Consider the following 15,099-nt stretch of genomic DNA (forward strand, 5'->3'; position numbering starts at 1 on the left):
AAGCAATCTGCTCCTGGAAGATAAATACTGACGGTAACGAAAACACCTTCATTACCAACCCCTCATGACTGTCATCAGTAGGCAAAATTACATGAGTAAATACATCACATCTGCGATTTTCTGTGTTTGTGTACAGGTAGAGGCCTTGCGACGAGCTGATCACCCGCCCAAGGAGTCATACCGTATGTGTAAGATCTAGAAAAACCGAAGTGAACGGAGAAGTTCATGGAGGTAGGCCTAGGCCCACTGGGGCTGTAGAACCAAGGAAAAAAAATACATCACATCGCATTCTAGAAGAAGCTGAGTTAACCATTCTAGATTCTGTAGGTAGGCATGGGTGTATTACTGGTTACTTGTTATTGTGAATTGAGTGGGTACTGTAGCTCACCGGAAGCTATTTAGAGAGGCCATGTAGTCTGCATTGATGACATCATTATTCTGGGCTGAATGATTTTCCTATGGCTTGTAATAGCTTCAGCAAACATCCTCATGCGGTCTAGGCCTCTAGTGTCAGTCAACCTTGCGGGCCCAGGAAAGGCTTTCAATCGGCGTGCTTTTGTTCACAGGTCTCCTGCAATTGTCACGACCCCGATCACGAGTACAGATGACATTTTGACGTTCCTTACCAAAATGACTTCACGGAGGTTCTTTAAAACTCACTTAACAAAGGACCTGATGCCTCTTCAGTTGTGGACCAAAAAGCCTAAGGTAAATTATCACGTATCATGGATTAGATATGACAATATATTATTGACTNTAAATATATACATACAATGTTATGATAATACAATGAATACAAAAAACTAATGTTTTAACAAATACAGCGGCGTGTACTAATACGTTAAAATATTTACAAATTACAGTTAGTATGTTTAAAAGAGATTTTGTTAAAAATTCTTTCTTTTTTTCGGTCTATAAGCATTCTATCCGTCACACTGGCCGGTGTTAATTAACCTTTATAATAATTGGGTTAATCTACTTCGTTTTGTTCTAGAATCAGCTTCGAGTGCAATTATCTTTATTTCCTGCATCACACTATATATCATGATTAAAGGTAAGTTAGAGAGCAGTCAACACAACAATTGATTATAAACCGATATTAAAATATTTAATATTCGGTTTATTGGAAGCTTATCTGCACCCCATAAAGATCGGTACCATAAACAACCCTCCATTTAACACTAAAATTCTATTTTATTTAATTTATTTAAGCTACTAGATTTTTACCTTTAACACATATACACTTTGGCATGTTACAACACATATTATTCGAGAAATTTCCAACTAAAAAATTTACTGAAATTTAGATTATAACTTTATTGGTAAAATGTAAAAAAATTGGACTCATTTTGATAATTCAGTAACTACATACTTATTTATAAACCGCCTGTGATGATCTTTGCAGATCGAACACATGTAACTGAATGAAATAACAAGAATATTAAACATTTTAATATCGGTTTATAATAAATTGTTGTGCTGACTTCTCTCAATTATAGATCGAATCAATTAGTATTGCTTAAATTGACAGCAAATATTTATATTTTAGAAGAGCAAATTTTAGGTTATATGCACTTGTTTGAACACTGCGGCTAAACCTAATCAATGATTTATTTGTGATTCTCACATTCTGTAAGGATGGATGCAATATTTATCTCGAAATTTTCATGATCTCTGAAGGCTACAAGGCGTTGTAATTCAGAGGGATATACTCAAACAGTAATCAATTTTTTTTCCGAAAAATGAAACTGGATGTAGCCACAGTTGGCTGCCCATTGCTGCAAAGTTACCGTGCCTTCTCCTAAACTTTCTAATATTAATATTATCTTTCTTTCCAGATTAGTTTCTCTGTGTCATTTAAAATTTTCATCATTTCCAAACTTCTAAAGTTAATTTTGTTTTCATAAAACACGTCCCAAATACCATTATAAGGGAGAATGAAAGAGATTAATTAAATAAGCGTATACTAAGTGAGAATGAGAACAGTTTGTGAGACAGCAACTGGGGACGGATTATCCTGAGCTAAACATCCTTATATCTGTACAGTTGCGCAGAGTAAGAGTAGAGAGCAAGGAATCTAACAGAACAATCAGAATTGATTTCTCATTCGAAGTGCATCCGGAGAAGAAAACAGATGCAGCTCGAATATTCTCATTCCACCAGCTGCACCACATTTATTAATCACCCTACCATCGAAGTGGTATAGTCTCGAGTCTGACATCGTCACTAAGTAACGAATTTAAAGAAAGCCCCAAAGTGTTGTGTTTTAGGTAAAAATATCAATAATATCCTAAAACTGAAATTTACAACAATTCATGTGACATCTAGAAACGACATTTAAATTTCTATACGAAATAAATATAAACAAACTCTCTTTCTCTTCATTAACAGATCATTTATGTTTCTCGGAACCCAAAGGACGCTGTGGTATCCTACTATCACCATCACAGATTATGGAATGGATATGTAGGCACGTTTCAAGATTTCGTTGAGGCTTTTCTCGCAGATGTCCGTGAGTATCTGGAACAATTCGTCTGTGAATTATGTTTCATAAGCAAGAAATATTTATTGCCTGGAAAAAAATAGTTTTAAAATATCCTACCGAATGGTTAGCAAGTAGTAAACAATGAAACTAATTATGCAGAAAATGTGCAAATATTAACATTTAACAACGAGTAAATATTATGAAGTTAATAACAAAATACATGTTTCTTCTCCCCACTGGGCGTCTTTAATCCACGAAACTAAAAAATTATTGCTAGTATGCATATTGTAACAATTCCGGCGTGTTCGCGCTCTTTGGTTTGGGTGTCTCAGAAACCACTACACTTAAGGAAAAAATATATCAAATATAAAACAATATTTCGTTCCTCCCTGCAGCTTCTGTTAGAAATATTTTTCACCTCGATTAGTATTAATAAGTTAAGCTGGAGATGCACCATAAGCATATGTATGTCTTCATATGAAGCGTCCGTTATTGCTGATCGATTATAACCAAATTTAAAATGTGTGTACGTAGTTTAGTAAAACATTCATATATGAAGTTTCGTTAAAATTTGTCAGGTGTCCGCTAGATGTTAAGTGCGGACAGACAGACAAATATTTCGAAGCTATATGGCTCACTTTTATAATATCTGTTGTGAACATAGCAAAGACAAGCTAAACATTCATCCAAAAATATTATTCGCTTCATTATGACTATGTTCCTTACTACAAAATCTACCAAAAAGTCCTTAGTGTCGTGTTTCTAATTCTGAGTTTCCTACTATCAGTGGCTTTCAAGAACTAAAATCTCGAGATATTATTGAAACATTAAAAAATAAAATAAATGTCTTTATTTATATTTAAGAAGTCGGCATGGGAAGATTTGTACTAAGGAGTTTTTAATACAAAACAAAACGGTTTTCTTTCTGCTTGCCGTTCTACACGATTGTGAGATTTTCTTCTCGCTCGTTCCATGCTGACAGTTTCAGCAAGATGACGTTCTTTTATTTAATATTTCCGTTGTAACTTTTATGTTGAAATTTCTGGATAGCGAAAATAGTTGTCTTGAATTGTCACGAGAGAGAAGGGTAATTTTCTTTCCGTTTATAATGCCACAAAACAAAGATTCATCGCACGCTCTTCGAGTCTACGTATTTCCTTCGTAATGTGGAAAGTAATTGTAGTAAGAAAACAATTGCTGACCAGAGACACACAATCACACTGATATGCCAGCACAATGAACAGATACTGCGCTCTACTTCAACACTTTAAAGACATTTGTATAATGCATTGTTGCAGTCGTTTACAGTCCTTTCTGGGATCATGTTCTGGACTACTGGAGACTAAGGGATGAGCCCAATGTTCTCTTCAACACTTACGAGGAAATGAAGAAGGTGAGTTGGGATGTATTCCTCTGCATAACTTCCTAATTAGCTCACCTAATCCTGCAGCTGCACGGTAATGCACTAGTCATTATGTCACAACATGTCAGAATACTCGTATTTACATGTGCACATATATATGCGGTAGCTCAGAATTACAGGACGATGGACAAAGTCTAAAAACCCAGTAATTCTGAGTGTTACACTTCCCCGTCGGAGTCTACATATAAACGGTAACTCATGAAAGTTGGACAGGACTGAGTCCTGGCAAGGATATTAGAAACATGCGTTTCTCTTTAACGTGCTAAGAGATGCCATGGACAGTGCCGCATTAGGAGGGGTAAAGATGCTCTGAACCTAAAACTAGCTGTTCATGTTAAGTGTGGGGTTTCCACAGCGGTGACTATGAAGAATTACTTCTTCTGGGATGTGGCGTCGTGTATCCCTTTTATGATCTACACGGCTCCACATCTCAGGAGAAGGGATTCTTCTGAGCTGTTCAGGTTCACCTATTGAACATATCGAGAAAGTGTGGAAATCTTCCATTAATTCTCTACATGTTTCCTCATATTATGTGCTCATGTACGTACGAAGCAAAACAAGAGTAACATAAGTTTTTAACTTTTACATGTTATTACAACTGAGCGTTTCTCTCAGAAACAGAAAGCTAACACAATTTTCTCAGGCTATCAGCCACTTTAATTGTTCAAAAATGACTAACGTTTCAGGAACCATTCATGTCCCCAACATCAGGTTCTGATGTGACATGAAAATTTCATATCTCACATTGGACAGAAATCTAATAAATTAAAAGTACGGAAAGTAATTATAAAACATGAATTGTTTCTCGTCGTCTCCTATGATGCACGTAATTTAAATTTCATGTACAGGCATATTCAGTCATCACTAATTTATTAGATCTTTGTCAAAACGGAAAACTAGGCAAATATGACCCTCATTCACTTAATTAACTTAATATTAAAGGTCTGTGCCACAGTATCATTTTACGGGACATCATTCACGTGTAAAGTAATAGTGTGGACTTAGTTCACGTCACCATTGTACTCGTAATCAGCACACACACAGGTCATTGTGGATACATATATGTATGGCATAGAAGTTCATAAGAATGATGCTGTCTCATTTGTCTTGTCACTGACCACTCGACGCCACTCAAGTAACGATGTCTCAGCACTACTTTACTCAATCCAGAGACGGACAACAATACAGAATGGAGAACCAAAGATTATATAATGGCGGGAGTGATGATAGCTATAAGCAGAATTCGTCTGAGTGCTTACGAACTGTGGGAACACGTGGTTACTAAAAATACACTAAAATAATCAGGAGCCTGCTAGCTTGTATATGACTGGCATGTTTGGAGAGCGCACATTGTGTAAGTATGCATATTGGATAAACGACCTTTCGGAAGTTGGCCGTATTCCCGTCTTCAGGTGATATTTTATCAATATACTGACAGATATCTGACTGGGAATTATACAGATGTAAAGTAACATGCCGGCATAATGAATCAACCTTTGCAACAGACCGTCAGAAAAGCATTTTACAGATAACTTCTATGAAGACTGTGAGCAGAATATAGACTCTTAAAATAACCGAATCCTGCCATTGGTGAGTTTAACTTACACTCAATAAATAGTGTGTATCTTTACTTTAAGAAAAAATATTACAATTATTGCAATATAAAGAAAAATATATAATAAAACCCATGGCTGTTCGAGAGAGACATTTTTACCGTCTCTAGTGCACGTACGTGTATTTACTATTTATTTACAATTCGAACATGTGAGCTTGAGGATGCCGACCGAGCGACCGCCGACTGTCGGCGAAGTTAGTGCCAACTTTAGCGGATAGAGGATGTCGCGTGGTCAGTGCAACGAATCCCCACGGCCGTTAGTTTCAGTTTTTAAACCGGAGCCGCTATTTCTTGAAATAGCTCCTCAATTATTCTCACGAGGCTGAGTGAACCCCGTTCCAGACCTACTACTTTTCAGAAAATCTGGTAGTGCCGGGAATCGAACATGGGCCTCTGAATCTGTAGCCAGTTCGCTTGCAGACCAAAGCCATGGAGGTTTTTTGTTGAGCTTGAGGATCTGGGCCGTTCGACTTCACTAATATTATAGTGGTCCTATCTCGCTGTCTAATCGCAAGTCAGGAAGAACATTGAACAAATTTTTCCGTAAATACAGGAAATTAATTTATGTACAAATATAGCTAGGTGCACGCGGTAGTGTAGTTGACTGAGGCACTATGATACAAGCCGAAAGGTCAAGGGTTCAAGTCCCGATGAGGTCTGTGGATTTTTTTCAGTTGACCTAATCCTTCCAGCCGCACTATGGCCCTGGGGTCGACTCAGCCTCTAACAGAAATGAGTACCAGGAATTAATTAAATAATTTTCCTGGAGAGTAAAGCGCGGCCGGTGCGTAAGGCTGACAACCTTACCGCCATCTTTGAGCAGATTGTCTAGACAATGTGGCACTTTTAACGTCTCAAAACCCTGTGGGTCTTCACGGCCTATTACAGGGATAGCTTTACTTTTACTTTACAAATATACCTATGTAAGAAAAGGAAAATATGGGCCTATATTACGCAGTTCATTTATTTAATAACTCTTTCTAAACTACACTCATAATAAAAAGCAGAACGACAGGAAGAGATGGGATAGCGAAAAGGGAAAGATCTAGAAGGAAAATATAAATGCCTTTCCCTAGTACAGTGCGATCGCATGAGAGCTTGTCGCAAATCCTTGACTAGCTCAGGCGGAGGTTGGCACGCACGCGGCTCTACGACAAGCGGGAAAACGCTGTAGCATTTCACACGAACAAGATCAATCAGGAGTATTTTTTTTCCGTCACTTCCCGGATATGAAGGAAGACTAATGGTCAGTAATGGTACTGACGAAGTTCAATGAAAGTAGTCTACCTTAGTAACTGGTTTTAACTATTTTCTGTTGGCCGCTTAGCATGACCCCCTGACTATGGTTAGAGAACACAAGGATTAATAGTGTTAATGGAGACAACAATTGAATTACACTCATTGCTTCAGTGTTTGTTAATAGAAAAGTACAATGGACTGAACGAAAATTTTCACTTTCAGAATATTGGAAAATTTTTCAAACAATGTCTCCTTTGAATATTAAGGATAAGAAAACAGAACACAGGAATTTCACTTGCAATAAAACCTAGCTTTTTTAATTTTGATTTAGAGAAATAAACACACTTTTTCATGTAAATATGTCGTGGATAATAACCATATATTTTTCTGAAGAAATTTTGGTGTTAAGATTTTCCGTTCGCCACGAAACCTTTAATAATTGCAATACAGATCTCTTACTGATCCAGTTTCTATATGATCTGTACCTCAGTACTACAATGTGTGAAATTAGTTGCTGTAGGGCACAATTTCCAATTACACATGCATGCAGGAGGATGGTGTGTGACAATAGTCCATTCATTCTGTTATATGCTGGTCAATGCCGATTGTCTCGGGTATATTGAATGTATAAGTCATTTTCTGACCTGGCCTCTCTCATATCCTACAGCGATTGGTGGCCAGTAAACTCACAGATATTATTTCTTATTTTCAGTATGAACAGCGGTGATCTCTGTCCAACTGTCCAGCATTTGAATACTAATATTTACGTTAACGACTGATCCATAAGTTTGACACGCTTGTTACTAACAAGCATATACAAAATAAAATCAAAGAAATGTCGGTGTGTGTTCTGACAAAGAGCGCCTCGAAATCTGACGTTAAGGACGAGTTATTATTACGACTATCTTTTACTTAGGGGCTTCAGATTCCATTATCCAGGTAGAGACAGGGCTCCGTAGATGTTTTATTTATCCTTAGATATTCTAATTACATAACAGGACAGAATTGTAAACAGGATAAATCCCCTTTCTCCAAAATATTTAACATCAATCACATACAGAGTATTTGGTTCTCCGACTTTATCCATCGTCCTGGTTTTTAAGATAACTAAGAAAAACACGGTGTTTCGGAAACTGGATCTGTATTCGTTCTCAGGTGAGGGAAAAACACCTATTCTATTGGGTCCCTTAGAAAGAGCTAGCCTCAATCCGAAACGTCTTGTTTTTCTTATTTATCAAAAAAAAAAACCAGGACGATGGATAAAGTCCGAAAACCCAATATCTCTGTGTGTTATACACCATCGTCAGAATCCTATAGTAACTAATCAATCACATATTTGATATCGTTTATTACATTCAACTGGAAACCCATCGGTACATAAATTAAGAAACACATATATGTATAAAAAAGACAAAAAACAAACAAACAAGCAAACAATTGGCATGATGCAGCTAGGGCCGACTGCCAATAAACTCTATTACCTTTCCGCCACTAAAACCAACCGGCCAATGCCGTTTAATGAAAGAGTTACTTTTTACTCTAAGAACCATAAGAAACACACTGTGTGCAGACTGCAGAGTCTTGTTATGTTAAAGCAGTCCGTTCATATAACAGTCGCTAGCCTTTAAAGTGTTAATCACCAATAACCATCTTTCCAAGTAACGCTATATATCCTGTGCAACTGAGATGCCTTCGTTAAAGAAACAAACTACCAGGCCTTGCGGTATGAAAATGTTCACACGTCACTAAATCCTGCCACATATTGCAAGAACGTGGAATCAATTAGCGGATTTTCATGAAACTTTGTTTCAACGTCATATCACAAGACACCATCAAAAGTTTATGTTCTTTGTTTTTCTACGGCGAAAAATACGAACATGGGAACAGTGCGAACATATTGTCGCGTATTGCCTAGGTAACGCGGCAAGAAAATTCGCGCGGTTCTCAGATTTGGCGAATATGTTTATTGGCCAATTTCCTCTACACTTGCAAGAACAATTATTCACAATTTCAATAACACAATTACTGCTTCTGTTATAGTCGAAGCGAAACTGAAGACTGACTGCTCTTCTAAGGCCAAACACACATACACACACACGCACACACAAAACTGAACTCCAAGTCCAAGTCACATTGCGACTGACGGTCAGTTAGTCAGCCAGTAAGTCTTGACAGTAACGGTCTTGTTTTTGTGGGGCGCCCTCTCTAACGAGAGGACGGGTCTGTCTTTTGTATATGCTGCTGGCCCTTGCCAGCGCAATCTTTCTTTGGTCCGAGTCCCTTGGGACTCGCGACCATATTTTACTGTCTCAGATTTGAGACTTCCATTTTCGTCGCCCCCTACGACTCGCAGGGTCACGGTGGAGGTATTCGACCCCGTCTCCACATGGGGTAACACTGCCTCTGTGGCTGAACTCGTCTCTTGTCGCAGTTGGACTCATAACTTCCACGCGGACTCCATAGGGAAAAGCATCTCGAAGGGTTCATTTCTCTCGCTGCTTCAACAATTCGTGGGTAATGGTGGAAACTTCACTGTTAGGAATTGCTAGCGTTCTGCTTCCTAGCCGCTATCGTGGGAACGTTGGTCGTTGCCTAGGAAATCAACTCTGACCTCAACCATTCCTTCCGGCTTCCTAGTGGCACGCCGCAATGCCTATTGTTAGGGTTACCAGCATCACCACGAATGCATGGAGTACTGAAATTTTGTGTTGAAATAGATTCGAAAGAAATATTAAGAAAACGATTTTTTAGAATGAAACGCAACAATATGGTGGTCGTAAGAAATATATATTTAGCTTTACAGAGTGCTCTTTCTACCGCTGATCGATGCTCACCTGCCAATGCTCCCTGTTCAATAGCTGTGCATTACCACTTCTTCGATCTTCAAGTTCTTTGCTGTTTGCATCCTGTTGTGTGCCACGACGTGTTCTACTCTGGCAGTCAACACAACAAATATTATAAAATGAACTCATCTCGTTGCTGACATTGGTTTTATTTAATAACTGCTACTTGTTTCGATCCATATACTGGACCATTGTCAGGCAGTTTCATTAAACACGTCTCATGTTATTAAAATGTCCAAATATGGATCCATATTAGTGTTAAATCATTATAATCATCATAGTACATGTAGTAATTGCTAAAACTGTAAAAAGATTTTAAAATTTTTAAAAATACTAAGGACCTTACAATGTAAAATTCTGTTATTTGTCTAGCGTATGTTGGTGTCGTTTGTCTTCCAAGGTTCTCTCTTATGTTTTTATGTCTTTAGGCGCTATTTACGTATAATGTTACAATCAGTTTTTAGTTATTTATATGTGTTTCCTCTTGCCATCTTGAAGGCGACGTCGTGATTGAGTTTTCCCTTCCCTTTTGAGTGTGTTTTGTACTCCCTATCGTTTATACGTGAGATTTTTCACATTGAAACGAGGAAGAGGAACAATACAAAAACAAACTGTGAACATATATTCCAGTAATTGGGTAGAATAATCAGTGAAGGATGTACACACTGCCGTGCTAATTGCAAGTAGGCAGGGTCTTGAGTAGTGAAAACGACTTCAGAACAATTGAAACCTGCTGCAAACCATCAGAGACTGCGCTGGTGCAGTACAGAAAAGAGAGACATGTGTAGTAATGAAACGAAATCTACAATCTCATTTTCTTTTCAACATTATCTCACCGCACTAGAAATTAGTAGGGGACGAGGAATGGCAATAGTCTGAACCCCTACTAGGAGAAAGGGCAATGTAGCGATATTAAGAAATGCCCCGTATATCACCGGGACCTACAGTAACATTTTGTATATATCACAAACAGTTGTTCAAATTTTGATGAAATTCGATATGAGTTATGTTTGCATAAATTTATTAGCCATTTTGTTTCCAGCCATAGTGATCGATTATAAAGTCTATTTTATTTAAGGCCATAAACGGACTTTTCCATGCATCACATGAACTGTTTCACTCTTTTGTTTAAATTCGACGCGAAATAATTTCCCTAAAAGTTGTTATGTAAATAAAGAGTTGAGAAAGTACTAAAGAGAGCTCTGGTCGAATAGAAACCAAATCAGGCAGATGCCTATAGATATTCAGGGAAAGAATGAAACCATGCGAAAGGCTAATCATGTTATCCGGCCTCTGGGAGAAGAAGGGAGCCGCGAATCTCCCGAATACGAAGGAAGCTACTCAACAGCTCTACTGTGACAGACACATGTGTGGCGCATTTCGGAATATGCCTACACATTTTAAAACCCACATTAGAATTCTTCTCAGTGTATAACCCGCAGGGTCAGGGGTCACCGATTTCGTACGAGGATGCTAGTTGACGTCACCACGTACGTTGCCAAGGAACAAAGGGAAGATAAGCAGGATGTTGCATAACGGTCTGTTCAGTCTCGTGAGCTTGTCGTAGCCAATCAACAGAAAAGATTCGGAAGTCTGACACCGGCACCCATTGATTAGAAGCGTTATAGTGGTGTTGGTGGTGTTGGTGGTGTTGGTGGTGTTGGTGGTGTTGGTGTTGTTGGTGTTGTTGGTGTTGTTGGTGGTGTTGGTGGTGTTGGTGGTGATGGTGGTGTTGGTGGTGTTGGTGGTGATGGTGTTGTTGGATTAAGGGCATAATGACCTCCTCGGGTGCAGTTTCTAAGCTGGTACATTTGTACTGGTGCGTAGCGGCCACCATTAACAACAGTACTCTGGTAGAACATTACAGTGAGTAAGAATTTTCTTCTTTGCTCATGTCGTTCATCAGGAACCACAACCTAGAACCACCAGCAATCGCATTTTAGCGTGCATTCCTGTTAATCCACACCCCGCTGCACGCCTCATGCCAACTCGTGTTTACAGGATAATTTAAATAACACGTCAAGTTTCGCGCCGACATAACAACCAGGACAAGATCTGTGGCTTCCGGAACTTGCTACCCCACATTTATTCAACAATAATATAATTTTCTGTGCACTTTCGCAAGTTTAAGCTTACGGTTAGACTTATGGAAATCTCTATAATCCCAAGCACAGGGAGTTACTTTTCAGAATACACAACCATTCATTTTTATTATATAACAGCATCATCTTGTATTTACTATAATATTTGTTCTCTCCATGAAGATAGTCAACTAACGATCGAAACATGCCTGAGATGTAATAGTATTTGGTCAGTAAAAATGAAACACGTTAGATATTCTTGGATGATAATATCGCGTACTATTTTAACGTTAAAGCCTCTTTCATGGCTTGGGAATACCAACCGGCAGCACTGTGTGTTCGGTTAAATATGGAAAATTTATGTCGGAGTACCACCTTGCATTACGGTTATAACTCTGATAGTCACCCAAGTATAGGGTGGGAGCGTTTATTCAGGGATTCAATAGCCTGATGCAGGTTATGAATAAATCCACTTTAAGATTGCGCCCCAAAAGAGGTGTACAACGTCCCGAGTATGGAATTTGCCGCTCTACGACCCGGTTCAGAATGCTGTTATTATAATGGAAAGGGCAAACTGCATTATAAGATTCAGTCTCCCATGTAACAGAAGAAAAATATAGGACGGCAGCGTAAACCCAGCTGCATTCCATCTCTGTTAGTCTAACAGAGGGAGAAGGAGATGTGACATATATAACATTCTATTCAAGCGACTGTAGGCCATAAAAGTTCATTTACAAAGATAATTATCTTGTTTTTTCATACTCGTTGCTTCTACGGAATTTTCTTTCTCATTTTAGGCCTGTAAGTAGATTTTCGGCTTGGCATATTGCATGGCTTTTACAGCCTAATATCGGGGCTGGGATTTTATGGACTTTCACAACAGGATCTACCGCGGCTGCACTGTCACTGTGTATCAGCTCCAGTTCAAGTATGTGGCAACAAATGTAGCTAAAACCCATCAGCCCCTGCGTGACCGATCCCATTTCTCTGAGGCGTATCGTGGGTCTCAGGATGTCGAGACTATATGGAGTCGATGACAGGACGATTAATGACTGCAGAGCAGCTGGTGGAATGAGAACAGGCAAGGGAAACTGCAGTACTTGGAGAAAATCTGCCCAAGTGCCATTATGTACACCACCATTCTGACATGATCAGAACTGGGATCGAATTCGGGCCGCCTCGACAGAAAACCGGCAAATAACCAATAGTCTGACCGATTGCTCGGGCGTCCACTACTTCAAGACTGTGTCCATCATACTAGATTTTTATATATATATATGATTAAAAAGCGCTTTTCTTTCTCAGTACACTCTAAAATTATGGGCTAAATTCATGTGACTTAGCATGAAACAAATGCCGGGCTCTTGTGAAGGCAATAGTGAACCTTCTGACTGCCATATAAACTCCGTGGGCCTGTAGCCGGTAAGCGAACAATACCGACAGAGCGACCGCCGCTTGTCGGCGAAGTTAGTGCGTACTTTAGCGGATGGAGGGTGTCGCGTGGTCAGCGCAACGAATCCCCACGGCCGTTAATCTCGTTTTCTCTAGAACGGAGCCGCTATTTCCTTGAAATAGCTCCATAATTATCTTCACGAGGCTGAGTGGGCCCCGTTCCAGATCCACTACTTCTCCGAAAATCTGGTAGCGCCGGGAATCAAACCCGGACTTCTGCGTCTGTAGACAGGAACTCTAACCACTAGACCACAGAGGCGGTCGGACTGCCATATACTGCAAGGAAATACTTAGCTGGCTAAACAACTATTAGTTTCGTGAGAAAACATCCCACCGAAGTGGTTACTTAGTTTAGTATAGCCCTACTGTATAACTGAAAGCTTTCCGATTTAAAATTCTTATGCATAATTCTGCTCTTCTAAGATTAATATCGTAATTGTTCACGTGCATGTAACTGGTATATTTACCAGTCGGTATAGTGCGGTTGTATCGATGTGGCCTCTTTACTAAAGAACTGCCAATTATTTTTCTGGAAAAGTGCATATGCAAGCGAGTGCAGGAAATTTGCATTTTAAATGGCGTGTAACGGGTAAAATGGTTACTTCCACGGAGCGTACATTTTCTAAATAAGTTTTTTGCGACCTTGCACACTTCGTAGTCCCTACGTTTATCTGTTGGAGATACAAATTACTACTCCAGGACTCATCACAGTGCAGACACACATCGCTCATCTTAGTCCCTCGATGCCTGACTATTTATTCCTGCATTGCAAATATATTTCAAATGAAAGTTGCATGCATTAACATTCCTCTACATATTTAATGATGATACTTATAGGAATTATGAGTTCTTAAGAAAACCAATATAATTATATCTGAATTTGCCTGAATTGTCACAATATTTTACCGAAAGAATTATATTCAGGTTATTATTTATTATTATTATTTTTGGAAGGGGTGGGTTTCCCCATGCACCGCAACTAGTAGTCTATTGTGCGTCCCCCTTTGATATTCTAACCAGTCGCCATGCCCTTCCAGTACTGGTGTTCGCTATCAACCCATTTCTGCCAGCGAGGTCGGCCACCTCTATTTTCAGGTTACAAAGAAGGGAATGCGCAGTTTACTTTCCGATTCCTAACAGCAAATTTCGAAGCGGTAGAACCGTGTCCTTATAGGACTGAGAGTTCAAAATTACATAGGAGTAGCAACGTAATGGAGAAGAAACAAGCTCAAAACCGTTTCAGAAGTGGATTTGGTGGTTTTGTAGTTAGAGAGTGATTTTTTTATTCTGACTATAGGCTAGGTCGTGAGACCTCCCCCCACAAACTTTAGCATGTTAGTTGTCAATATGCAGCGAAATGTCTGCTGCTAGTAGTGAGTATTGGCTTTTGCTACTTAACTCTGTGTGAAGCTGAGCCCTTCTTGAGAAGCCGTCAATTGTGCAGCTATTCAAGGACTTCCTAGTATTTTATGGAAACGAAATTTAGTTGCCGTGTTCAGAAGAGCCCTCCACTGGTCCCTATCCTGAGCCAGATCGATCCAGTCCACACCATCCCATCCTATAACTCTAAGAGCCAGTTAAATACATTCACCCACCGCACATTGGCCTTCCCAGTGGTCTCTTTCCTTCTGGCTTTCCCACCAATATCCTATATGCATCCCTCTTCTCACCCATTTGTACTACATGCCGTATCCATTACATCCTCCTAGACTTGTTCATTCAAATTATACTAGGCGAAGGGTACAACTTATGAAGCTCCTCGTTATGACGTTTTCTCAAACCTCCCGTCACTTCATTTCACTTCGGTCCAAATATTCTCCTCAGGACCCTGTTCTCAGACACCCTCAGTCTATGTTCCTTCCTTAAGGTCAAAGACCAAGTTTCAGACCCATACAGAACCACATGTAAAATTATATCATGTATTCTGATTTTTATGTTTTTTGACAGCAAACGAGAAGACC

The 15,099-nt window shown here is 39.2% G+C and overlaps 2 protein-coding genes across 11 annotated transcripts in view; one reads left to right on the forward strand and one right to left on the reverse strand.

Annotated features, from left to right (window-relative positions):
- Positions 1-15,099, reverse strand: part of LOC111871558 (cholecystokinin receptor type A) — a 578,235-nt gene that overhangs the window by 103,774 nt on the left and 459,362 nt on the right. The window lies entirely within an intron of this gene.
- LOC111871583 (luciferin sulfotransferase) overlaps positions 1-15,099 on the forward strand; it is an 82,315-nt gene that overhangs the window by 62,247 nt on the left and 4,969 nt on the right. Inside the window, exons 4-6 of the mRNA XM_023864793.2 lie at positions 567-708; positions 2,392-2,512; positions 3,784-3,878. Of these exons, the coding sequence (XP_023720561.1) occupies positions 567-708; positions 2,392-2,512; positions 3,784-3,878 (358 nt within the window). The remainder of the gene's footprint in view (positions 1-566; positions 709-2,391; positions 2,513-3,783; positions 3,879-15,099) is intronic.

Source organism: Cryptotermes secundus, unplaced genomic scaffold, assembly GCF_002891405.2.
Source record: "Cryptotermes secundus unplaced genomic scaffold, Csec_1.0 scaffold152, whole genome shotgun sequence".
NCBI classification, from domain to species: domain Eukaryota; kingdom Metazoa; phylum Arthropoda; class Insecta; order Blattodea; family Kalotermitidae; genus Cryptotermes; species Cryptotermes secundus.